The following is a 27,974-nucleotide window of genomic DNA, read 5'->3' as shown; positions in this document are numbered from 1 at the left end:
CATCTTGGATCCAGCCTCACTTGTGGTGACTTCAGATGATGCCAACACTCATGAAGACTCCAGATGATGGCAACTAAAGATGAACATACCAACCTGACACATACTATGTATTGTAATCATTGCCTTAAAGCATACGTTGAGTGATTTTCAACCCACTTTGTATTGTTACTATGATGGTAATATATGTGAACGAACAATATTTAATCTTTCTCTAAGCCCAATAATGTTTTGCATTATCTGAATATTGTTTATTTACATATTACAGACTTTGTGACAGTATGAAGTGGATTTAAATTCACCAAACTTACCCTTTAATGTTTGTCTGTTTAACTGAACAAGACTTTGAACAAATAACTTGTATTATATTAGAGTTATTGACATATGGACGTTAATTTGTTTCCAGAAGATGCTCCCCTTTGAGTCACAGTCACCTCTGGTTGTTTAAAGGAATTTATTATTATTATTGTAACCTTGAAATATGCATTTTCTAAAGCAGCTTTGATTGTGAAAAGCATTGTACCCTTACAACAGTTAACCATGTTTTACTAGGGTAAATCTAGTAACCATAACTGTAGTAACTAGTTTATTTATTTATTTTTCCTCAAAGGTTTTGATATCATGGTTCTACTACAGTAATATTTTAGTAAGGCTGGAGTAAAACTGGTAACCATAGTGTTTGAAACCATGGTAAAGTTTAGATTTAGTACTATGCTGCAATAAGACCATGAATTTACTACAACAATCATAGTTAAACCATGGTTAAATTTGTGGTTGACTTTTGTATATGGACATATGTGAATCGAATGCTTCTATTTGAAAGTCACATTGGATAAAACCATCTGATAAATATACTGTAAATGCATTTGCATGTTTAATCTGTTCACTGAAAATAAATTTGGAATTGCGATTTTACATTGTTTTTGATCCATTATTGTGTGCAAGGATATTTTGGTTAGCGTAATTGAACTGATTATGAACCGCGGACCGACCGTGGACCGCCAGCATACAGTAATTATAAACCAGCGGCTCGTCAGAGGACCGCTGTCGGAAAAGCGGTGGCTGCCGCTGGTGGTCCGCTGGAATAACGATGAGCAAAACGCCGGTGAACCGCGGGCGGCGTCCGCCGGTGGGCCGCCGACTTTGACTCCGGTGGGCCACCAGTGGCCCGCTGGTCTTATGTTAGCTGGGTATGTTACTATAAAACTCTTACAAACATGTCTTCTAATATCATCAATTGTTGCGCATACCGAGCTTCAGTGGACACATATTAAAGGACTTCACGTGGACCCATTGTGCGATCTGTCTCTTTAATACCGCGTGGTTTCTATACGCCTTGCTGCTGATTGGGCTCACATTTTTGACACACCCACCAAGAGAAAAGGTATCTCACACCCCGTTGCACGCCGTTTACAGGAAACATGTCGTTCAACCCGGAAACCGGAGCAAAACATTGGGCACCAGTGTGAGCCTGATCGTGCCTCAGCGATCGCCTTCGGTCCTAGGCGAACCTGATTTCGAAATGGGACTCGACTTGTCATCACTCCGGCATCTCTAACTCGAGAGGGACAGGGGAAATGAAGGTGAACTGGTTTTGCCTCAGCGTATGCTGTTTAATCGTGGTTTGTACGTATTTTACAGAGTTTACAGTGACACTGCTTGACCTGGACTTGCTTGGTGACGGTGTCGATTCTTCATCTATTTATTTTTCTATTTATTAGAAATCATAATATACATTTTCACAGCAGTTGAAAATATTGTACGGTCAGTAACATTTTTGGAGTCATCAGAATGTATCCTATTTATGATCGTGTCGGTAATGTCTGATGGTCACTGTAAAACCGGTCTCGGACTGTACGAGTTTTAGGCCGATTTCCCCCTCCTGAAAATCAGAGGAAAAATACCTCGATCGGTTCCGATGCGTGGATTATCTGGTAGCTAATGTGAGGCTTTGACGTGTCGATTCTTGCACATCCTGATCTGCTTGCACACAAATTGGGGAACATAAATCCCGATTAATATCAAACGTTTGATATTTAGGATTTTAATTCGGGATGATGGCGGCTATCATTAAGACATACTTTCACAACAGCCAATGCGCGACTCCAAAAACTGTACAAGTTGGAGGAGATGTAGGAAGGGCGTGTGGAAGTTTAGCAATAACACGACTGCCTGTATAATGTGTCGAAAACGTACCACAACCGTAAGGACAGGAGCGCTGCTCAGTTTTCAACGTAACGTTAGTTGGTGAGTGTAGAAAGCTGATAGCATACTAGATAACTTTGTTGTTCCTTATCAAACACACAGTTTATTTTATATAGAAAATAAATAAATAAATGTATTATATATATAAAAAAAAAATAACAAGGCTTTCCAAACCTCTGTCACTTTTAGCATATTATTATTTGAATTGTATTTTTTTAGACATGCTTGTTACAAAATCTCCAGAGCTTCCAGTTCTAGTTGAACATATGCCTGTATGTATAGCCTTGTTGGTTGCTAAGTTAGCTGTGTAAACTTTATGCTGGGTACACACTAAAAGATTTTTAAAAGTTTATAAGATCTTCAAAATGTGAGAGACCACAAACATCTCAGAGACAAAAAATCCTAGATTTAACCGTTTTGCTCCTATAGTGTGGTGTCCTCGGGGTTCCCCCATACATCAGGATTTCTGATTGTAAATATTCGACATGATTCGCGATCGGGGCTCCTCTGACGTTCTTCCGAGCAGATTCAGTCACATTTAACACACCTCACACCACAGGAAAATCGGATAAGATAAGCTTTAGAACCACCAAGATAATCGGGACATTACCTAGGATTGTCGGAAGGGGAGAAATTGGCCCAAAATCAGCCCTATTATCTTGTGGTGTGTGCCCAGCATTAATTGCTGAAACTTCAATGGCAATCTGCTGCATGAGATCACGTGAGGTGCTTCTTCTGGCATGATATCTTGTAGTGTGTGATGTGCCATGATTTTCAAATTAGATTTGAGGGAAGACAATCTGTTAAGATTCTCCTTATGTGTGTGCTACAACCATTTCATAATTGGTTAGGATTTTAAAACTCCTTTAGTCTGAGTTACATCAATGCAATAAATGCTGCTTGAGAAGACATCCGTTCTGATTCAGAGGGTTGCTATACGCAGTGTTCAAAACCGGACTGTATTGCACTGCAACACTGTAATAAATTAATAACTGACCTCTCTTATGCTGTCATTTGTGTCTACCACTTTTGTCATCCAAGACCTTTAATCTCCTAATTCCATGTCCTTGCAAAAATATAGTAGCCTAACTGTTTATTTGTGTCTCTAGGTGCGTTTGGTGATGATGTGACGGTAATGGAGGGCGATTCAATCGATCTAAAGACTGATATTCAGAAAAAGCAAGATGAATCAATGCTGTGGTATTCTGAAGACACTCGCATAGCTTTAATCAATAAAGATCGAAGTACAAGCTGTACATATGATGGGGAAGGTGGGAGATTCAAAGACAGACTGGACGTGGACTATGAGACTGGATATTTGTCCATCACAGACGCCAGATTTGAAGACTCTGGGTTCTTTGAAGCAGAGATCATCAGAAGCACGGATTCAGGCAAAAGTAAACCCTTGAACAGAAGCAGCGCAAAGTGTGACAGCGCAAAAATAATAAAAAAAACCAACAACCTTGGTGAAACCATAAAAACAATCAGTGTTGATGTCAGAGGTGAGTGATTCAATGTAATTTGGCTAGAATTTTATTTATTTTTTTTATTACAAATTTTACAGTTGATTATAGTGAATTTTTATATAGACTATTTAAACAGTGACTTTATTCTTTTCCATTTTAATTTAAAGGTCTCCTGTTGTGCTATTATCCTATTTCCATGTTCATTTCGTATTTATTAAAATGTTCTTATTTACGTTGCTGCAGCAGTTGGTTTCATCCTTTGTCTGATTGCTGTTTCTTTAAAGCCTGCCTTCCTAAAAAAAACTCAGTCTGCTCTGATTGGTCAACCGGCCCCAGTCTGTTGTAATTGATCTACCCTCAATTTCTAATAAACACACAGACTGCATTAATATAAAATCACTTGTTTTAGAGAGCGCCTGGTTTTTAAAACGTCCTCAGTTGCGTTTCATTGTATTTCTGTGTTTTCTTTTTTTTTCACTTCCTGTCCTTCTCTTCTTGTGTATTAATGACAGGCTGTGCCAATGAATGAGTGTCCAAGCCATTAGATGAATTTGCTTATAAGTTTAAAAATGGCCATCTATTTCACACTGCATGACATTGTCTTTTAGAGTTAATGTCTGTAAAATTAATGTCCTGTTTAATGAACCGCCACTACATTACTGTTCCATTTTTTTGTTAGCTGTTGTAGTTTTCATAAACGCTTATTCCCACACAATGTACATGTCTAACAATATGTGTTCCTGGCTACAAATATGCATAACTGACACATTGAACTATATTTTCAACATCATGTCTTGTGTACATTTTTAATAATTTTTTTTTCTTCTTGCGTTTTCCATCTTTTATGTGTGGTACAGCCAAAACCGAAGAAGAGTCCTACAAAATTGAAAAAGAAAAGAGTAAGTTTTTCTCCTCCAGTTTCCTTTTTTTATTATTATATTTATTATTTATATTTATAGATTTATCATAGGTTGCACCAAATATTTCCCAATTAATCTGTAAAAACACAGTGGCATCTCTGTACTTCCTGGACAACAGAGTAAAGGTCATTAGGCCATGTGTGCAACATGTGTAGCACACAAAGGGGAATAGATAAATAAAAACCATATAGAAAAAGGACCCATACCGTATAAATCAGGGGTGTCAAACTCCTGGAGTTCCTGGAGGGCCGCAGCCATACTCCAGCACACATACCATGTAGTTTTTAAATAAGCCTGAATGACTTGATTAGCTGGATCAGGTATGTTTATTTAGGGTTAAAGCTAAACTCTGCAGGCCTGGGGCCCTCCAGGAACTCCATGAGGTTGACACCCCTGATATAAATCATACACTAACTAACTTTGGGTTCATTGTTCCCTGTTTTGAAAGGTTTTCCTGTGGTTACAAATGTGCAAAACTGCCACATTTAACTATATTTTCAACATTATGTCTTGTGTAAATGTTCTATTTTTTTTTCTCTTGTGTTTTATATGTTGTATATGTGTGGTACAGCCAAAACTAAAGAAGAATCCCACACCGTTGAAAAGAGTAAGGTTTTTCACTTTCTCTGTTTCTTTTGTTAAGATTTATAATATGTTGCACCAAGTGTTTCCTAGTTTATCTGTATAAACGCATTATTCTTAAGGGTGTCATCTTATTGATCTCTGTCAGTCATTTTCAGTCAGAAAACAGGATATGTTAAACCCCTCTTTCATCTCAAAATCTCATTTTACATTCATAATCTCAGAGTTGTTATGCACTTCTAAGTGTCAATATTACAATATTGTAACCATAACCTTTTGATTGGTTGTGATTGTTGTTGTTCTGTTTTTCTTCTTCTGGGCTGCACTTCCTTATGTACTCTGGCTTATTTTGAGAACACGGTGATATTTGGATACAGTTTTTTGTTTGCACGTAATTGCCCCCACGCCTAGCTATTGAACACACTGGATTATATAGATATGATTGATTATTATTGTAAAATATCAAGATGATAGGGTGGATACATGAAGCAGAACATGCAAAGCATGACAAAATATGACAATTAAACATTTATTTAACTTCGAAATAAATAATGTAATAAGAATAAATAATATAATTACATTCTCAATCACATTGATATGCCCCCCCCCCCCATTTATTTTAGATTTTTAGCAGTATTAACTACAAATGAATGCAATGTCCACCCTATCGATTTTAAGTGGCCGACAGGGTGGACATTTGAGCTTCAATTATTAGCTTACAATAAACTGTGAAGTTAGTGTGGTTGTTGAAGACAATTTGGTGTATTTAAATGTGCATATTTTTAAAATACTATATTTTAATCGTTGAAAAGTCACCAACTTATTCTCCTCAGCCACTGAAGAGACAAAAAAATCTGTTGTTTTGATGCCACTAAAAGGGATGGCCTTTTCTTAAAGAGCCGATATTCCCCAATACAACAGTGTGGACATGGAAAAACTCTTCTATTTTATTAAATAAATATGTAATTTTTATTACCAAATGATCAACACACTCAAATTGAGTAATCTCTTGTTTAACAAAATATATAATAATAGTAGAGCAAAATTATTAACTTTTATGATTTGACCATATTCTACTCTCATTCAAATTTAATGAGCAGTGCATGGGACATATCAAAATAACATGCATCTTCTTATACAAATCTAAAGAAGATGTATCTAGAAAATGTATCTAAAGAGCCAAGTAATGTTTTTGTCGTGAATATAAAAAACTTAACATTAAAACGACTATGGAAGGGTGTGTTTACATTAGGCTAAGTTATCATGGCAAATGAGTTATGTACAGAACACCAAAAGGCACCCTACAGTGATATTGACCCTAAGAATGTTCTGCTCAAGCTGTCAAAATGATATAATCAGAAGGAATGCAAATTTTTATATTTTGAATATTACAAAGAAAAAACAATTGAATTATTAAGGATTGTTCACCACAATGTTAACAAAGTAAATGGGGTCAATTTTGATTCCATGCAGACCTTAAAATAAGTCTTTCACGTCTTTATCTAATGATGTCTATGAATAAGAGAGTAAGAACACACTGATATATTCATTCAGACTAATAACTCTGTATCTTTAGTTTTAGGTATAGGAGGATGTGTTCTGCTGGTGGCTGTAGTTGCTGTTCTTGGTGTGATTTACTGTCGCCGCAGGATCTCCAGAAATGGCAAGTATTACCTTCAGATAATATAGCGAGAGGAAAACGTTATGCAAAATTAGGGTTTAATTGTGTGTGATTATTTTTCAAAGCAGTCACGGAGAACAAGAAGTCTGGGTGTCTGTTGGAAGATCAGGTAAGCTAATGAAGCATGTCATTGTAGAAAACTATGAATGTGTGTCTGAATCAGATCTGTGTTTGATCACCTGTGCTAACCGAGTTTTTATGTGTGTTCACTTAACACAAAACAACACAAGAATACTGTAAACGCAAAACAACACAAGAATACTGTAAACGCAAAACAACACAAGAATACTGTAAACGCAAAACAACACAAGAATACTGTAAACGCAAAACAACACAAGAATACTGTAAACGCAAAACAACACAAGAATACTGTAAACGCAAAACAACACAAGAATACTGTAAACGCAAAACAACACAAGAATACTGTAAACGCAAAACAACACAAGAATACTGTAAACGCAAAACAACACAAGAATACTGTAAACGCAAAACAACACAAGAATACTGTAAACGCAAAACAACACAAGAATACTGTAAACGCAAAACACCACAAGAATACTGTAAACGCAAAACACCACAAGAATACTGTAAACGCAAAACACCACAAGAATACTGTAAACGCAAAACAACACAAGAATACTCTAAACGCAAAACAACACAAGAATACTGTAAACGCAAAACAACACAAGAATACTGTAAACACAAACAACACAAGAATACTGTAAACACAAACAACACAAGAATACTCTAAACGCAAAACAACACAAGAATACTGTAAACACAAACAACACAAGAATACTCTAAACGCAAAACAACACAAGAATACTCTAAACGCAAAACAACACAAGAATACTGTAAACACAAACAACACAAGAATACTCTAAACACAAAACAACACAAGAATACTGTAAACACAAACAACACAAGAATACTGTAAATATTTTCTGTACTAATTGTTGTTTAATGTCTAAATAATTCCCTATACAGAACAGTTTTATTGAACGTTGATTATTTTTTTAATTTTCACACACAAGACCTGCTTGTCCAAAGCAACTTGTATTTATATCAAACTGATTACATGGCAACACTGTGTATATACACACACGCAAGATTTTAAACATAGTAAAACATACAGTAAAAACACCAATATTGTGAAATAGAATTACAATATAAAATAACTTTACTATTGTAATATATTGTAAAATGTAATACATTGCTGTGATCAAAGCTGAATTTTCAGCATCATTACACCAGTTTTTAGTCACATGATCCTTCAGAAATCCTTTTAAAATGCTGTAACCTTAAACAGTGGTGTTAATTTCTTTCTGTGATTTGTTGCTTTCTTACAGAAAAAAGATGACAGTGATGTGTCTTACGAGAATCCCTCCAACGTATGATTGCCCTCTAGAAGCTTGTGTTCTTCAAGTGAACGACGCATTATTGTTCATCCCAAAGACACACAAAAACACTTTCACAGACTTTTTCATTAACTGTTCCCATCTGGTGGAATGACCTGCCCAATTCAATCCGAGCAGCCGAATCCTTACCCATCTTCAAGAAACGGCTAAAAACTCATCTGTTCCATCTTTACTTGACCCTCTAACTCTAGCACTATCTATTCTAATTTTATTTTATCTGTCTTTTTATTAAAAAATAACAATAATAATAATGATCTGTACTGCCTTAGGCTAACCAAGACTTGTAATAGCACTTGCACGTTGTTGCTCTTTTGTTGGTTTTGATTGCTTCTTATTTCCTCATTTGTAAGTCGCTTTGGATAAAAGTGTCTGCTAAATAAATTACATTTACATTTAAATTAAGCTTGCTCTCATCATTTAAAGCTGCAATCCGTAACTTTTTTTGGTTAAAAATTATCCGAAATTAATAACCAGCCAGTGTTCAAAACTATCACCTTACAGGGCTCGCAAAATCGCTAGCCCGACGTTTCAGGGCTATTGTGTTTTCCAGTAGGGCTACCAAAATGTATCACTGCCCTGCCCGACGGGCTACCTTATACAGGGCTCCCGCAGGTCCTTAAAAACTCTTCAATTTAGTTGTATCAAACTTAAAGCCATAAAAAGTTTTAAATACGTTAAATGGTATAAGAAATGTCTTAATTTCAAGAGGTTTTACAGTTGGGGACAGAAAGGGCTGGATTAAACTTCAGAAGGCAATGATGTCTTGAATAAATATGAGCGCTACACGTTTCAAATCAAAACACGACACGGATGTCTTTATGTGAGTGTATCTGAAGGGAACCGACTGTCTTCAGAAACGTGTTGAAGGCATTTTCATTTAATCTTACCTATAATGCCTGATAAAGCAGCGTTTATGAGCGCAGACGGTGCTGCATTGTGTTCTGGAAACCGCTATATTAATCCGCTCCTAAAGCGCCACCTCGTGGCAGAGAATGAATTTGCATTTCCAATACGCCTTTCTTGTATGGTCAGATCAATGCAAATATCGAACATCGTTTTTAAGCAGCAAACACAGAGTTGTAAATGAGAGAGAAGTTAATGTGCCTTCTAAACAATTAGACAGTAATATTTATTCGTTTTAATTTAATATAATAATTTATATCCTTGATTTATCCATTTTCTTAAAAATGGTCTAAGGCTGAAATGCTGTTGTTTTTATCCTGATATTCCACCTCCAGAGGTAGAGAGAGACTGATGCTGAGATCAGACACACTGATGCTGGACAATAAACTGTTTCCTTTGTACCAGGAGAGAGTCACATGACCCACATTCACCACTGAACACAATATGATGATGATGATGAACATTGTGAAGAGTCTCTTCTGATGACAGGAACAGGCAGATGAGCTTAAAACATGAAGAAAAAAAATTAATAGATGATTAAGTGTTTATTGCAGAATCAGTCTCGTGACAGTAATCTTCACTCCTCTCTCTTAAGATTATTGATTTATGAACAAATATCAGGTAGAAAAAAGATGCTTAAAGTTATCTAGTCATTTTAATAATCAATAATCAAAATAATACAAGTGTTAAGATACATCTAAGAAGTGAAATAAAACCAATATCTAACTCACCATAGACAGTGAGACTGAAGCTCTTGCTCACTCTGTTGGTCTGTAGTTTATAGAGTCCAGTGTGTTCAGTTCTGGTGTTTGTGATGATCAGAGATCCAGTTTGATGATCCATCTTCAGTCTGTCTCTGAATCTCCCATCAAGATCATCCTCATATACAGTCATGCTGCTATACATTACATCGATTTCAGCTATTAAAGTGTTTTCAGATCCAAACTTCCACCGAATCAGATCATATTCCATCATTTCAGTAAAACCAGAGTTTAGAGTAAATAAAATAATAGTTAATAATAAATAAACATGCCCTATAATAATAATAATAAAAAAATGTTTAACATGCAGTTTTTAATTTAAATATATATATATATATATATATATATATAATTTAGGGATGTCACACCAAAAGACAATAAAACTTAACACTTGTATTGGCTGGTTGTACCATCAGAACAAGGGCATAGAATCACTGATCAGAACTTTTATTTTCATCAGGCCTACAACTAATTTTGCTCTAGTACATCTTTTATACTAGTCTGTAAATAAGTTTGAAACTTGTGTTGCAGCACTTCTGGAGGTAAATCCCATTAATGTTCTCTGTTGAGAAACAGATTTTTAATGATTCTGTATGATCCAACCCCAGACCTGTCTGTAACACAATGTATTTAACTGTCAAATTCCATAGGAAGAACTACACAACCCAATCATGACCAATGTTGCACCATGGGATTTTAGTTCATTGCATCATAAATGATGTTAAGTATGTGGCCTTTTAACATTTTCATTTTATAATTTTTTTATTTTTTTCAATTTGCATACACTTTTTTGGCAACCAAAGTTTATAATGTAATGCTGTCATTCATCTAGAAAGTTAAATAGGAAATACTTACAGAACAAAAAAAGCTACTGTTGCATAGGATTCGGGTAATGAAGCTTGTACGATCCAATTCAGAAAAGGGCATAAGCAAAGCTTCATTTTACAGTCACTAAACAATTAGACAACACATTTTCATCTTCACAGTATACAACAGCAAGATGTCTCCGAATATTTATATTATCTGTTCTGTTTTCTTCTTTTAACCTCTTGTAGATCTGATGTCATTAACCAGAATAACGACAGCAGCTGCAGCAGCCACGCCCATCAGAGCAGTGACCACCAATCGGATCACAGCTTCAGTAGAATCGCAACCGCGGCCGTGAACTTCTGAAAAAATAAAATAAAATTAACAATGATAAAAGAGAACTGTGATTTTCAACAGTCTCTGTCAGTAGCTCTGAATGATTAGAATGCGGATATTGGCAAAATATATCTGCAAACACTTCTGATTGGACTAAGTAAAAACATAATATTATTCCTTAATATTAAGCTATCAGACTGGTAAAAGCACAAATAACAAAAACTGAGACACCTTCATGTGACTGACAGAGTTCAGTGATGTTAAGATGTTCACATGATGATGATGATGATGATGATGAAGCATTACTGCTGATGCCCGGAGCAGGCAGAGAAGCTGAAAGACATGAGACAAGTAAGAATAAATCTGAATAAAGTGTTTCAATTAGTTACAAACATATGTCAATGCTCATAAAATATACGCTTCCTTTGTCTCAGGAATCCATGGTACAGGTTGCACATGCATTTTTTGTTGTTTATTATAGCCTTGACTAAAAAAATAAGAAAATAAACTCATAAAAAATATAATGCAAACTTAATGAAATCAAACAACTTCAGTTGATAAACAGAAGGCATGGTCTAAAGACATTGGGTGCTTCTCATTTCTTATTTGTACATCCAAGTTTCATTTTCCTTGCATCTTAGCACCACCCTCTTATGATGCAAGGGAAGGATACACCTGTGTATCCTCGCTCAGGACGTTTCCTCACTCCTCACGGTCCGATTAGAGAATTGAGATGCCCTTTAAGATGGCTGAGTTTGATCTGTTTCTGGGTCCCGGACTGAAGAATGAGGAAGCATTGGTCTGAGTATTGTAAAGCACCACATGTGCTCCCAGCAGGCCACACTCCAGCAAGACACTCCCAGGCCTTTAAGCTTCTCCTGTCCTTGCACATCTTAAGAAAAAGAACCTTCAAATAAGGCAAATAAATGGCTCCTACACTGACAGTCTTGATCAACTGAACCATAGTCTAAATCAGTTGTCCCCAACCACCTTCCTGCAGCACTGATAACTCACCATGGACAGTAAGACTGAATCTCTCTCGCACGCTGTTGGTCTGTAGTTTATAAAGTCCAGTGTGTTTAGTTGTGATGTTTGTGATGGTCAGAGATCCAGTTTGATCGTCCAGCTTCAGTCTGTCTCTGAATCTTCCATCAAGAACATCATTAAATACAGTCATGCTGTCGGCCATTACATTGATTTGAGCTATCAAAGTGTTTTCAGCTCCAAACCACCAGTGAATCAGATCATCATCCATCATTTCAGTAAAACCAGAGTTTAGAGAGACTGAATCTCCCTCCAGCACTGACACTGACCTCACTGTAACCGTATCACCAAACACACCTGAAGAGCAGAGAGTTTTTCACAGATTAAGGGTTTATATCTTTCTTCACAAATAACAGGTTTATAACCATTTCAATGTGAATTGAAGACCAAAAATAACAGCAGAATACAGTCTCTTAGTTGGCCCTTTTAGTGCCTCTACTCTGGAAAATTATTAGTTATGGGAAGCCAAACATCCCAGACCAAGCATGATCTCAATGGACAGAGCCAGCTCATTTAATATTGATCTTGGTGAGCTCTTTTTTTATTTTTTGTCAAGAGTGCTGTGTAAACTAGCGGAAAGCACAATACCACCCATTCACATTCCCTCTGAATTCCCTATTAGAAAAGTTGGAAGTACAATAAAACAACTTAAATGGTGAGTGAATGGTTTACTTTTACTTTTCAGTTTTAACCTAAAGCAAGAATTAATGCCTTTTAAGGATAGGATCATAACTTACCAACCAGATGCCACAAGCAGAACAAAACAAACATGCAAATCATTGCCAAGCAATAGCGCTTGAAATATGTGAACACTTCTGTGTCAGAGAGTAAACCAACAGGAAAGACTTAAACTGTGATAGTGAAATGCACTACTTTGCATGTGAAATCTTCCCCACAAGATTTGACCACAGCCCACCCACTGCATTCTTCATACACGCATTGGTTGAATATGTTCATCTATCTTCTACTAAATCTCGCAGACAGTATTATTTATTTCATGATTTAACACGTTTTACTTTTTAAATCCTATATCACTTTCAATTATTAACTTTGACTCGTATGAAACCCCCATGCCATTTGTCTCCATAGTTCCTCTTTTTGTCCTTTGAATTTATATTCCATTTGGTCCAGTTCTTGGTACATTATCGTCGATGTGTAGGTTGGTTTGTGTTGTGATCCAAAGGGTTTTTGTTTTGTTTAATTACTGTTTGATTATTGTTTAGATCCACAGCTCAAATGTCCATAAAACTGTCCAAAACCACATTTCTAATCAGGTCAGACCACGGCAGGTTTTACTCTGACTCACAAACTGAGCAGCTGGAGAGTTTCACACGTATTCAAGAGAAAAAAAGCATTCCTCTTCTGCTCTGCTTAGAGGCTTTTTGTATGCCTTGTATGATATGTATACTACAGCTAAAGATTCATTTCAACATGCTCTGCATTTTGTGCCAAACATAAAGGCTTTTAAGCTAATATTTCAAGTATTAATAGAATGTAAATTCACATCCAGTGTCATTTCTCTAATGCATTGCAAAAAAAAAAAAAAAAGTATTTACATGCTGGAGCCCAACTGCAAAAAATGTATTGTAACAGGACAAACTGTATTTATAAAGAGTTAAAATATATAGTGTCTCAATGGGCAGTGAAGTCCCCTCACAGCTAGTCTTAACCACATAGCAAATGCAGTGTGGGCGTGATATCTGGGGCTGATACTAGCAAGAATGTCACAGCAAGAACATCCTTGCCTCTCACATACAGGGAATTATGTAATGATGTTATTTATTTTTGGAAAATATGATTATCCACATTACTTATAACACATATGATGCTCCATGCTAAATGCACTAGTGGTGTAGGCAATATACAATAAAGGTCATACTGTCACATTTTGTTTGTGTTTTTTTTCTCTCTCTCTCTCTTCTTTGGTGTTTCCTTGGTGTCTGATTACTTCTTAGTTTACTACAGTAGTTTTTATTGATTATCTTGTTTGCTTCTTTTTTGTTTTCTTTTCTCATTTTAATTTATGTTACATTGTTAAGCACTTTGGATAGCTTTGCTATGTTTAAATGTGCTATATAAATAAAATTTACTTTACTTTACTTACTTTACAGTATGTTCGTCACCTTTTTCCTAATTCAGTTCTCATTATATTCAGATCATTTTTGCACCATAGGTTCTATCTTTGAGTTTTCTGCTCTGAACATTACAGTGCATCTAGTGGTTATAATATACAGCAACAAATGCCATAGAAAGAGGCTGAATTAGAAACTGTATAAGAATACTATTGCTAATTTTACCATATCTTTCTATGGCAGAACTAGTTAGATTAGACTTGTAGTATATGGTTATGATTTTATAATGTGCCTACATTAGATCAACGCAAAAGTGGCTATATGGACAGATGTTTACTTATCTATTTATTTTTTCAAACTTGAAAATAGTATAAATCTAAACACATCTATTGTATTCTATTTATCATTTGAATATTTGAAATCAAATTTTGTTATATTTATTAAAGATCTAACTTTAATTTGGATCATTCTGATGGTTTTTAGTACCTTTAGAGTGTAAAAAAAAATAAAAAGTCACCATGTAATGATGGCATAAGAGTAGCATTTTATGCATGATACTTTCTGATCATTTTTAACCTTTTTTTTTTTTTTTTTTTTTGTGGAGAGCTTACCAACAAATCCTGGCAGGGTTGCCAAGTCCCAGAAAAAAATGTCCAGCCCAAAGCTTACTAAAAACTGTAAGGTTTGTATACCGGTACAGGGTATTAAAACTCACTAAACATATCCCTATTCCTCATAATAGGTTTCTAATTTCTTAGCTGAAAAACATGCCTATTATTATTTTAAACTATGGAAAATTGTAACACATCATTTCACACATATTAATTTGAAAATATAAGTGTCAAAACCATACACTTCATACATAGCAAATCTGAATAACACCTCATGACTTTGAAAAGAAGGCAAGTGTCACCTACAAGTGCAAAATGCATCTCCTTGACATCAACCATCACTTTGCAAAACAAGCTTTATAAACACAGTATTAATTACTTCAAAGTAACTCATATTTGTGCTCTCCACATACTGAAAACATAACATCTTGACATTTATACTTCTGTAACAAGAGTTTTAAGTTCCATTACCTCTAAATCCTATGCTAACATTTACAATTCAGCAGAAAACCCACTCAAATTAATCATCTCTCTCATATTCTCCACTAGAGTGGCCTTTTATTGTGGCCAGCCTAAGGCACACCTGTGCAATAATCATGCTGTCTAATCAGCATCTTGATATGCCAAACCTGTGAGGTGGATGGATTATCTCGGCAAAGGAGAAGTGCTCACTAACACAGATTTACACAGATTTGTGAACAATATTTGAGAGAAATCGGCCTTTTGTGTGCATAGAAAAAGTCTTAGATCTTCAGCTCATGAAAAATGGGGGCAAAAACAAAAGTGTTGCGTTTATAATTTTGTTCAGTGTATAATACAGATTAGTAAAAGGATCTATTTTTCATTTTTATTTTTCTGTAGGTAACATTTTAATAGTAGGTACATTATAAAATTAGGGTGAAGCTAAAATGGGCTACGTTTTGGTAAATTACTTATAATACCATCAAATAAGCTATGCATGAGATCTAATGATGTTTTTATAAATTAGCATGGGTCTCTTAAATATGTTTTAAATGTGAAAAAGTATAAAAGTTTTAAAAATGATGAGAGTTGATGAGCCACGGCACAACATTCAGGTAAAATGGGCCAGCTGTTCAGATAAAATGGGCCAATATAAAAAGAGAACAGCACAGGTAATTTCAGTTTAAATCATTTTATTTTTAACAGTAAATTGACAATATTGTCTTTAGTGTGCCATAGTAATACCATAAATGTATTTCATTAAATAGAAAGTTAAATGAATATTTCATTAAACAATGCTATTAAAAATGAACTGATCATGTTGAATAGGCGTGTGTTTCTGTGCGCTGGTGTCTTTTGTGTGCATGTATGTGTGTATGCTTGTATTTTTGTAAAGACTGTTAAGAGTTTGTATGGATGCCTAAAACCTATTTTCACCCTCAATTTCAAATTTCAAATTCAAATTTTATTTGTCACATACATATACATACATAGTACGACATGTAGTGAAATGTATTGTACGACTGTCCAACAAATTGTCCAACAAAATTAAGAAAAACCAAGTTTACAAAAATACAAATAGAAAAATTACAGTAAACATATATACAGAAATAAACTAGCAATAAAATAAAATAACAAATAGATATGAGAATAAAAATAGATATGAGAATAAAAATAGATATGAGGAATAAAAATAGAATATGATTCTATATAGATTCTATAAAAAGTAAAGTGTATGTCAGTGACAAAGTGTCCGTGTGCTGTGCAGTGCAGTAAAGTGTATAAGTGAGTAAAAGGAATACTAAAGACAAAGACAAATGGTATGTAAGTCCCATTCATTTATCCTTACGTAACCTTCTACAAATTAGTGCAGATTGTATTTGAAAATGTGCAAAGTGGAAGTGTGGGGTGATGTGCTTAGAGTGGAGAGAGGTTAAGACTCCAAATGGCCTGCGGGAAGAAGCTCCTCCTCATTCTCTCTGTGTTCGCCTTCATGGAGCGGAAGCGTCTTAAAAAGTCTTAAGCACCCGAGAGGGAAGTCTAAAGTCCCTTAAGCGTCTCAGATGGTACAGACGCTGCCTGGCCTTCTTCACCAGGGTGCTGGTATGACAGGATCAAGTCAAGTCCTGCGTGATGTGAACACCCAGGTATCTGAAGCTGTCCACTCTCTCCACTGGAGTCCCGTTGATCGTGATCGGCTGGTATGACCGCTCCTGCTTCGTACTGAAGTCCACTATCAGCTCCTTAGTTTTGCTGATGTTCAGGTGAAGACTATTCACCTGGCACCAACTCTCCAGGTTCTTAATCTCCTGTATGTAGGCCGTCTCGTCGTTGTCTGAGATCAGACCCAACACAACAGTGTCATCAGCAAACTTGATGATGGTGGTGGAGTTGGAAGTGGCCACACAGTCATAAGTGTACAGTGAGTACAGCAGGGGGCTCAGAACACAACCTTGAGGGGCTCCAGTGCTTAGGGTGATGGAGGATGAGGTGTGTTTACCAATCCGTACGGCTTGCTGTCTGTCCTTCAGGAAGCTGGAGATCCATTGGCACAAGTATGTGCTGAGACCAAGGACCTCCAACTTGGAGGTGAGTGTGGAGGGAATTATGGTGTTAAACGCTGAACTGTAGTCCACAAACAGCATTTTTACATCCAGGTGACTTGTTGTGGTGTGGAGGAGGTGTGAGATGGCATCCTCCGTGGAGCGGTTATGCCTGTACGCAAACTGTAGTGGATCCAGTGTGTCTGGTAGTGATGCAATGATGAAGTCTCTGACCAGTCTCTCAAAGCACTTCATCACCACTGATGTGAGGGCTACAGGACGATAGTCGTTTAGGCAGGTGGGCTGGGGTTTCTTGGGGACAGGAACAATGGTGGACTGCTTAAAGCATGAGGGGACTATGGACTGTTCCAGGGAGAGGTTGAAGATCTCGGTGAACACCGGTGCTAGATGGTCAGCGCAGGCCTTCAGAACCCGACCTGTGATGCCATCTGGTCCTGCTGCCTTCCTGATGTTCACTCTCCTGAATGCCCTCCTCACGTCAAGCTCCGTGATGGTGAACACGTTGTCCTCACCGGCTTCCTCAGCGTGCATGCAGTTAGTACTGCTAGCGCCGTTAGCGTGATTAGCTGCAGCCTCGAAGCGAGCATAAAAAGTGTTCAGCTCGTCAGCCAGAGAAGCGTCCGCATTCCCCGATCTGGAGGGTGGTGTTTTATAGTCCGTGATGGTTCTAAGTCCCTGCCACAGACTCCTAGAGCCGCCATGTTGGAATTGCGACTCTAGTTTCCTCCCGTAGCGCTGCTTCGCCTCCTTCACCGCTCTGCGCGCGCTGTAAGATGCAGCCTTGTAATCATCCATGTTCCCGGTGATGAGCCCTGTGTTGTAGGCAGCGGAGCGGGATCTCAGGGCGTCGCGGATGGTTTTATCCACCCACGGCTTCTGGTTGGGAAACGTCCTGATGATGGTTTTCTGCACCGTATCATCCATTAGTTTCACTATAAATCCCACAACCGCTTCCGTAAACAAGCTGACGTCATCAGAGCTGCGCCGGAACATGTCCCAGTCTGCGTCATCTAGCGCGTCCTGCAGAGCGGCCACCGATTGGTCCGTCCAGCGTTGGACCGCCCTCTGCACCGGGGCTTCCTGTTTCAGCCTCTGTTTGTAAACAGGCATGAGGAAGATGGCGGCATGGTCCGATTTCCCAAACGGTGGTTGTGACTGTGCCTTGTAGCTGTTCTTGTATGGGGTGTAACAGTGATCTAATGTCCTTTCGCCCCTGGTGGGGCAGCTGATGTGCTGATGGAAGTTCGGCAGTGCACGCTTGAGGTTGGCACTGTTGAAATCTCCCAAAACAATGAATGCGGCGTCCCGGTGCTGTGTTTGGTGAAGGTGTAGTGTTTCATGTAAATCCCATATCGCGGTGTCCGTGTCCGCTTGAGGTGGAATATAAACGGCACTGACGATGACCGAGCTAAATTCCCGAGGGAGATAAAAAGGGCAACATTTGATGGTCAGAAGTTCAAGATTCGGTGTGCAGGAGCGTGAGAGGGGAACAATGCTCGCGCTGTCGCACCAGTGTTTGTTCACCATCAGACATACTCCACCTCCCCTAGTCTTCCCCGAGTCCAGCGTTCTGTCCATGCGGTAAACCGAGAAGAACTCGGCCGGCTGGATGGCGTGGTCTGGTACCGCTGGGTTCAGCCATGTCTCGGTGAAGCAGAGAAGGTTGCAGTCCCAAATGTCCCTCTGGAACTTGACTCTTGCCCTGAGGTCATCGAGTTTGTTATCCAGCGACTGGACATTGGCGAGCAGGACACTTGGTAAGGGAGCGCGGTGTGCGCGTGCCCTCAGCCTGTTCCTGACGCCGGAAAAATTTCTGACTCAAAGTGTGTGTGTGTGTGTGTGTGTGTGTGTGTGTGTGTGTGTGTGTATGCAGCCCATTTTAGCTTAACCAGCCATTTCTACCTAAAATGGCCTTTTTCACAAAAATTGAAGTTTGTTTTTTAAATTAAACTTTTTTATTTGAAAGAGCATGTTCATAAAGCTTTGCTTTGTTGGTAAGCTTACTTATAATTGCTTTAGTAGGCCTACCCTTATTAGTGATGAATGAAATTTACTAGGCCTATGTCAGGCTAAATAACCTTACAATTTCTCTGACAAGCTTCATGTAACACTCTGCCCTGCCCACCTTAAAAAAAAACTCAGACCAATAAAAATAATTGTTAAATGTCAACAAGTGTTGAAGCAACAATCCAAGATCAGTTATTGTGATTTTCTGTAAAAAAATAAATAAAATAAGAGATATGATGAGAACCTTGTTTGGCCCATTTTACCTGATAGCCCATTTTAGCTGACTTCACCCTACCAAAAAAAAAAAACCCGCAGCACGCGGCTCTGTGATTTATTTAGTTTTTTTTTCCCCGCAGCCTTCAAGAGGTCCTCGCTGCAGTCTGTAGCAACACAGTGGTGTCATCAAGTCACACCCTCTAGATGTCATCAGACTTGACGAACACCTGTGCGGCTCTACTGGGCATGCGCACATCAGTACAGTGTGTCACAAGTTACAGTGCGTTACCAAACCAGAGCTAACCAGCGGCATCGGATATCATTGCTCCAAAAAGCGGCCAATGTGTTCAATTTGACGGCTGACAAGAACCGACATCAATATTAAGACGGAGAACCATGAAGAAGACAGGTTGTCTTGTGCTCCTTTTCGTGATATCTCGTAAGTATATAGCGATGGTGATTCTTCAGTATGAACTAGGGATGGGCGATATCTTATCGTTTGCGATATACCGTTGAAAATTCTCCTCACGATAAAAATTTGTCTCCTCACGATAATAACGATAAGTCTAGTTGATGACGTAGTTTTGTGCGCGCCCGATTCACTGTTCACGTGCGGAGTGAAAACAAGCATGGCGGAAGGCGGACGTGAGGCTGACAGTGCGTTCACACCGGACGCGACTTGCGCGAATAAATCGCGCGTAGTTGGACGCGTGAACATTTTGGGTTTACTCGCTTCATTCGCGCGTGAAATTCACTGCACAACAGACGCGAATTCGCGTCATGGGCAGGGCTTCTGCCAGGCGCACATGTATGACTGCCACAGAGAGCATATGTATAGAATTTCGCTCTAAACGCTCAATTCGCGCTGCGTCATTCGCGCGAATTGCGCGGCAGGATGTCTATTCGCGTCTTTGCATTGACTTAACATGTAAATCACTCGCGCTTAACGCTTCATTCGCGTCTGGTGTGAACGCACCATGAGGAGGAGCTTGTTGTTACGCGAGGAGCTACCTCCACAATTTGCTACTGGTTTGGTTACAGAAAACCAGATGAGGAGCAAACTACCGTAATATGCAAAGTGTACAGAAAAATGGTGGTTACAAAGAGTGGAAACACGTCCAATTTGAATTTGACATAAAAGATGCCATACTTTTAATAAAGTTAAATATGCCATTTCTGAGATATTACAATGAATTAATTTCTAAAATGTTATGATATGGAAACCCTGAAACAGATCACAGCAGTATAGCCATACACAGGCTTTCAGTCATCAGCAACGTGGTAAACGTGTGCCAGTAGCCTATGCATATGATTTAATATGAAGCGTCCCTAACGCATTATTATGGTTGATAAGAGCAATTAATGGAGATGAGCTGTTGATCATAATTAGCATGGCCATAAGTTGGCTGTGTACAGAAAGTTTCAAGTTAATTGCATTAATAATACTATATGAAATAAACTTAATCTTTAAAACTTAATCTATATATATATATATATATATATATATATATATATATATATATATATATTATCGTCATTTGTATCGTTATCGCAATAAATACCTGAAATTATCGTGATAAATTTTTTAGGCCATATCGCCCATCCCTAGTATGAACTGTGTAACTTAAAAGTTAGTTGTTGTTTTTTTTCTTTAAGACTCGTAGTATTTTTTTAAGTTAGCTATTAAGGTTAGTTCACGAGTCGCTCACATGACTGCTTACCTGTCTTGTAATGTTGTGTTATATTTAAGAATGGTCAAAGTGATTTTCCCCATCATACGGATAAAGTTTAAAGCATTACTTCGTTGCCACGTTGGGTCTCACTTATGAAACTTGCGTAGGCTAAATATAAAAAAATAAAATAACTCTCCTCCGGATTCACAAACGCTTCGTAAACTTCCGATTTGATAGTTAAACATGTGCATATTAATGAATTACAATCATTCGTAATTAGGGTGCTGATGCACGCTCACTCACAATTAGCGTAATCCCTTATGAATTACAGCTACGCAAATTGCGTTTATAAAACGACCAGCTTGAGGCGCTTGAAAACGTTTTGGTGCCACTTATTATGGCAGAGCGTCAAAATTAATTGTCATCAGTTTGCCAAAAAGAACACAGACCCCGGTTTCACAGACAAGGTTTAAACCTAATCCCAGACTAAAATCTAAATCTGAGCTGTTTCAACTGAAAGAAACTTGTACTGATTGATCTGAAAATATATCAGTGCCTTTATTTTGTCTACGGCACGTTTATAAAAATTACTTAAATGTCCTAATTGAACTATTTCCTAATCCTGGTTTAGTCTGTGAAGCCAGGCCATCTGGTAGAGAGCAGGTGTACATTTCTTTCATACCAACTAACATTTTGAAAATACAGAACATTTTCATGAATTCAAAAATTTGTCAGAACGGATTTACAAACGATTTAAATCGTTCTGCTCATGTTTCATGAATGAGGCCCATTGTTATGGAAAAGTTATGCAAATTATTTTTTTAACTGTAAGTAATAAAAAGCTGCAATACGAGACCAGAAACACACTGGAGATTAAAGAAAACTAAGCGCTTGTTAGTAAGGAAGGGTTTGTGGGAATTAAATTTTGTATTTTGTGACAAAGGAATGAACAGAAAACACATGATAATAATGATAAATTGCAAACATTCACAATGATTATAGTTGATTGATTCATTTTGATTAATAGAAATCTTCTACACATTGTGCAATAAATATATCTTTGGATTTTCTCGGCTAATTTTTACTTTACCTTATGTAAACCTCGCTCCATAGAAAGACTGTCAATCTGTTTCAGCTATATGTGTATTTTGTCCTCGCCAGAATGTGGAGTAACATATCAAATGAATGAAAATGCACCAGTTCCTCCACAATTTTTAAAAACAACATTCAGAGGCAATCAATACTGAATTAAAGCAGTTTTAATGCATGTCAGGAGGACATGCATTTAATACAGCAGGAGAGAAGCAAACAAATGTACAGGGCTGACACTAGGCAACCTTTGGCCTCATTTTAAGCAGTCAGTAGCTAAATTCCATTGAAAGTAGTTGCAACAGTGAATGTCACAATGAGAACGGTGGGTAACATTCACGACTTATAAAAATGGACACTCCCAAGAAGACTCATCCGGAGTAATTGAAGCCCCCCCAAAAAAGCAATCTATATGCAAATTCTTGAAAAGCAATTGCAAAGTCACTATTTGCAATACTGTTTTACAGTTATGAATGTTACTAACAATAACTCTCTTAAGAACATCTGACAAACCACGTCCTTTATCACACCTCTGAAGTCAGTAATACAATATAGCTAGGTCTCAAGACCGGTTTAACTACATGAATGTGTATATGTGCCATATCCCTCGGCCCTAAAACTTCTCTATCAGTTGGCTTTAAGCCATTAAGACATAACTGTATCTGTAAAGCTGTTTCAAAACAATGTGTATTGTGGAAAAATAGTATACAAATAAATCTGGCTTGACCTGAATTAGTGCTGGGTGTTTCAAGAGTTTATTCAAGAGTTTTATTCAAGAGTTTTATTTCAAGAGTTTTATTTGTCACATACACAATTATACAGAGTATAACCAGCAGTGAAATGTAGGGTGTTGCTGCATCACACAAATGTAGGGTGTTGCTGCATCACACAAATGTAGGGTGTTGCTGCATCACTTGAAATGTAGGGTGTTGCTGCATCACTTGAAATGTAGGGTGTTGCTGCATCACTTGAAATGTAGGGTGTTGCTGCATCACTTGAAATGTAGGGTGTTGCTGCATCACACAAATGTAGGGTGTTGCTGCATCACTTTCCCATTCTCTGTTACTATGGTTGGGCCTGAAAGTTTTGTAAACCTGTTTTGCATGAATCATCATGGGACTTAATTTCTTGCTGAAAGGTTCTCTGTATGAATAGAATAAGCATTTGAAAAATGGGTAGATTAAATTGACAAAAACCATCAAGCATCAAAGGCAAACTTAAATGGGATTCCCTTGTAATGTTAAGAAATTACTTTTGAATCTTTCAGCAGCAATATTATGTAATGGGCATGTTAAATTACTGTGGTAAAGGAACGTGGAGTTAATGCAAAAAAAGACCCTATAATAGATCATGACGACATTAAAGAAACATCCAGATAAAAGTTTGTTGTTTGATTATTGTTGAGTAGATGGAGGAGAAAATGTCATTATTTGTCCACTTTTCTCAGCAGTTCTATAATTAATTGAGCAGACTATTCAAAAAATACATTATTCACACATAGAGGGCTTATTTTTAATACAGGTGATATATTTGCAGTTAAAAAGTGTAGGTTTATGCTAAAACATTAATGATGACATTAATCTTTAGTTGAGTACTACATTTACTAGAAGGCTCTTCACATATAAAACGTGTGGATGGGTGTAATACATTTCTAAGGTATTTCTGAATCATTTGATTTTATTCAGTAACTGTTCATTTGTGTCTGCAGGTGTGTTTGGTGATACAGGTGCAGTGGAGACAAAGTCAGTGAAGAAGGGAGATTCAGTCACTATGAATGCTGATGTTACCAAAGGACCAAATGATGCGCTGCTGTGGTATTTTAACAAAACTCGCATAGCTCTGATCAATGGAGAGGCTAATAAGAGTTGTGTGTACTATGGTGAAGGTGAGATATTCAGAGGCAGATTGGAGGTGGACTATGACACTGGATCCCTGACCATCACAGACATCACAACTAACCACGCTGGACTTTATGAAGCAGAGCTCTTCAGTAGAGATAATTCAGGCACCAGTGTACCTTTAAACAGAGCCAGAAAGTGTAACAGCACAAGCATCACCCTAAAAATCAACAATGATCACACCAAAAAAACAATCAATATAACTGTCAGCGGTGAGTCATTCAATATCATTTACCCTTTAGCACTTTTTTCTTTGTTTACTGTTTGAACAGCGATGATTAGACCTGTTTACTTGTATATTAATGTTCATATCCACATGACATGTCAGAGCACATTTACCGCAGTCTGATTTCTCTCACTGTTTTCAACATTTACACATTAAACAATTTCAACTTCTGTTGAATTTTCTGTTTGTTTAATGGTTCATTCATTGCAATGTAAAAAATATGAATCATGAAATATAGTTAGTCCTGATTGCCGAACAAACAATTTTATCACTTGTGATATGTTTCTTTAACAGCAGTGCAGCTTTCATTAGTGATGGGAGACTGTATTAAGTTTGTTCCTTGTTTTAAACGTTTCCCTGCAGCTACAAATGATGAATTGCTTCAATTACTTTTTTAATTGTTTTATTCTCATTTTGTCCACCTTCTCTCTCAGATCCTGATGACACCAATGAAGAATCTTACAAGGTGGAGGAGAAGCAAGATTCTGGCAAGAGTAAGAATATTTTCTCCTTTGAATTTACAGAAATGATTATAGACTACATCAAATGTTAACATTTTTCTGTAAATCAATATTATTCTTCCTCCGTATTCCTCTGATCTCCATCAGTTATGTGCAGGTGCATCAGTAATAGTAGTGTATTTTATTTATTTAATAATGTTTTTATTAGTGCAACCCCCCTATATCTTATCTAAGCATTTTGGCGCCACTGTGCATGCCTTGAGAGAACAGTGAATGCTGTGTTTTATTTAACAATGAACGACTTCAATGCAATATTGACTGGAAGGATGTGGAAAAACGGGTGTGCAGTTTCTTCACTACAAGTGTCACTTACTGTTTTTTTTTTTTTTTTTTTCTTTTCTTAAAGTGCGACTGACCTGACGTGCCCAATGTCCAAAAAAAAAAGAGACAAAAACATGTTATCTGTGTGTACCTGAGACTTTTTATTTTTTAGGGATAGAATCTAAATATGTAAAATAATATGTAAATGTTGTTAGTACATTGTAGATAAAGACAGAAAACTCTGAATATTAATATGAGGGAACTTGGTCAAGGTGGGATGATGATAATCTGGAAAAATGTATATAAATCATAATTTAACACATTAAACACTTTGTTCCAAGCAGTCATAGAGAGTACAACAGCAGGCCCAACACGAGATTCTACTACAACTACAACTACTGAGAACGGGAGTGAAGGTAAGGCCAGAGTGTTGTCAGGTAAATAGAAATTGTTTAATCAACCAACACACTTGTAACTTTTTTAACATCTCTATAAATGGCAAATAAACCGCATGTATTATTGTTCCAGGTTCAGGTCTGTCTCCAGGTGCTGTAGCAGGAATTGTTGTTGTTGGTGGTGTTCTGCTGGTGGCTGCTGCTGCTGTTGGTGGTGTGATTTACTATTGCCACAGGAGCTCCAGAAATGGTAAATATCACCTACAGATACTATAGTGAGAGGAAGATATCGTCTGTATTGTGCAAAATTATTTTTAATTGTGTATGATCATTTTTAGATGAAGTCAAGGTGAAAAATAAAGATGATATTCTGTAAGAAGCTGAAGAAAGAGGTAAGATATTACCTTGCATCAGTAAATATGTAAATTGTACTTTATTCCCCAAAAGATGTTTTAAAACGGCCATTTATATATTTTGCTTTAGTATGCTATTAGGATATATGTTTCCAAACATTAATTTTGCCATTAATAATCTAATTCATTTTTGTATGCACAAGGACTGTAAGGTCCACAGAGATCTCACCATGATCAGCCTGTCTGGGATCACAAGAAGACAAATGGATGGAGTCCAGATCTCCAAGACGCTTGGAAGGCAACTGTCTAGGGTTCATTAAAGAGAAAAGATGGAGGTCATGTGCGATAAGAGAAGCAGGATCCGTGTCCGTTTACTCTCTACATTGATGTAACTCTGCAAATACACACACGTGTTCTGTTGAGCTTGATGAAATGATTTTACCATTTCTAGTTTAAAGTGTGCAGCGTGTCAAAACAGCAGAGCTGTAGACACCACTTGAGCTCACAGTCGTTGGTTAAAGATTGTTTTTTGCTATATCCTTTGATATTTTTATCAGGAGTCAAAAGCGTTTTGTACAAGCCTTTCCGCTCCATGTGTCTCTCCAGCTGAAGACATAAAGCACTACAAGTGCTGCCGATGTGAGCAGAAACATGAGCAGCAAAATATATATATATATATATATTATAATAAAAATAAATATTAGGGATACTTAAGGGTGAGTAAATGATGACAGATTTTGAATGATAATTTTCGAATAATTTTGCTGATCTGACCTTTTAATATTCATATCCAGTTGGGCTCGACTGGTGAAATTTTTTTTTTTTTTTACTCTTAGAGACCAATATCTTTATCCTTGACAATTTTGAATGTTTAGGAGTTTTTTCTTTTACAAAGTACCGCTGCTGCCCAGATGGAAATTTATAACTATATTAAAAAAAAGTACTATCTGGACCTCCGCTGGACAGAAATATAGAGATTGGACCTCTTGGAACTTTAACTGAATACTGATCTAGGATCCGTTTGAATCAATTTTTTTGTGTCTTAATTATTTACTTTTGTGGCAAGTCGCATGATCTCCATCTTTATTTGTAAGAAAATAATCATAGAATATAAAAAGAAAGAAATGATGTATCGCACCATTGTTTTTAAGCAGAGTAGCAGAAATTATAATTTTTTATTATTTTAAGTAAGGGATAATATACAGTAATTATTTTCATTAAATTAAGGGTCTTGTAACGCCCTCCGTACGAGATCAGAATGTATCCACTGCAACATTTTTCCCATTGCTTATATAAGGCACTAAAAATTCCGATTGAATTATCTGATAGATGCAGTTTATAATCCTGGCTTTTACAATTAGTCTTTTAGCAAAACATCAAATACAGAACATCATAAATGTATTATCACTGGTGTTATTATAATAAGTGGTGGCGGGTTAGTTAGTTTAGTGCTTGTGGAATATGTTTGTCTTCAGCTGTTTATGTAAGTTGTGGTGTTTCAGCACATCTCGTGGAGGTTGAACGATTCTGTATGAATCTTCAGTTTTTTGAGATGTTGCTCTGTATCTCTGTAGTCTGTACTTTCTAGACAACTTATCTTGCGTTACCTCTACTATTGAATAGATCAACAGTTAGATAGTATCTGTGGAGCAATTTATTTTTAATAATTGAACCATTAAGTTTTATGTATGTTTTATGTGGTGTAAGGTGTACATTATTTGTGGGATTTTAAAATAAACTGGGATAAAAGGAGTAAATTATCATTATTTGTGTTTGTACACTCGCACACGCACGCACACACACATGAATAGTAAAAGAGTCATAAAAACAAATTGAAAAGATAATTGGGAAAGCTTTAAGATGTCATTTTCTTTGTTAACACAGAACCCACACAGTTAATGCCTAATATGCTGCAAAAACGCTTCTGATCATATTTATTCATCTGTTTTTTTTCTTTCAATCTTCAAAATGACAATTTTATGGCTAGAATGAAATGTTTAAGTGACT

The 27,974-nt window shown here is 37.0% G+C and overlaps 2 protein-coding genes across 2 annotated transcripts; one reads left to right on the top strand and one right to left on the bottom strand.

Annotated features, from left to right (window-relative positions):
* Positions 1-1,449: 1,449 nt before the first annotated feature.
* On the top strand, positions 1,450-26,265 carry LOC306874559 (uncharacterized protein). The gene is made up of 15 exons (XM_079424700.1): positions 1,450-1,623; positions 3,312-3,704; positions 4,526-4,567; positions 5,160-5,195; positions 6,747-6,833; positions 6,920-6,960; positions 8,201-8,242; positions 11,325-11,427; positions 11,511-11,519; positions 24,022-24,423; positions 24,872-24,931; positions 25,561-25,635; positions 25,748-25,864; positions 25,953-26,006; positions 26,171-26,265. Exons 1-14 carry the CDS (start codon positions 1,575-1,577, stop codon positions 25,988-25,990), a joined length of 1,494 nt encoding a protein of 497 aa, XP_079280826.1. The 5' UTR covers positions 1,450-1,574; the 3' UTR covers positions 25,991-26,006; positions 26,171-26,265.
* LOC306874959 (uncharacterized protein) lies at positions 10,367-12,958 on the bottom strand. Its single transcript, XM_079425299.1, has 4 exons — positions 12,858-12,958; positions 12,091-12,417; positions 11,308-11,409; positions 10,367-11,102 (listed from the first exon to the last, which is right to left on the bottom strand). Exons 1-4 carry the CDS (start codon positions 12,898-12,900, stop codon positions 10,975-10,977), a joined length of 600 nt encoding a protein of 199 aa, XP_079281425.1. The 5' UTR covers positions 12,901-12,958; the 3' UTR covers positions 10,367-10,974.
* Positions 26,266-27,974: the final 1,709 nt, after the last annotated feature.

Source organism: Barbus barbus (genome assembly GCF_936440315.1).
Source record: "Barbus barbus genome assembly, chromosome: 9".
Classification (NCBI taxonomy): domain Eukaryota; kingdom Metazoa; phylum Chordata; class Actinopteri; order Cypriniformes; family Cyprinidae; genus Barbus; species Barbus barbus.
The sequence above is the reverse complement of the archived record's forward strand: the minus strand, read 5'-3'. Positions and strand labels throughout refer to the sequence as shown.

Bases quoted from the DNA above. Each gene is read 5' to 3' on its own strand.
- LOC306874559 (XM_079424700.1), top strand. From the start codon at position 1,575: ATGAAGGTGAACTGGTTTTGCCTCAGCGTATGCTGTTTAATCGTGGTT. The intron at 1,624-3,311 runs GTACGTATTTTA...TTGTGTCTCTAG, and splicing joins ATGCTGTTTAATCGTGGTTT to GTGCGTTTGGTGATGATGTG. The intron at 8,243-11,324 runs GTATGATTGCCC...TGTGACTGACAG, and splicing joins CTTACGAGAATCCCTCCAAC to AGTTCAGTGATGTTAAGATG.
- LOC306874959 (XM_079425299.1), bottom strand. From the start codon at position 12,900: ATGATTTGCATGTTTGTTTTGTTCTGCTTGTGGCATCTGGTTG. The intron at 11,410-12,090 runs GTGAGTTATCAG...CATGTCTTTCAG, and splicing joins ATTCAGTCTTACTGTCCATG to CTTCTCTGCCTGCTCCGGGC. The intron at 11,103-11,307 runs GTGTCTCAGTTT...TTATTTTTTCAG, and splicing joins ACTCTGTCAGTCACATGAAG to AAGTTCACGGCCGCGGTTGC.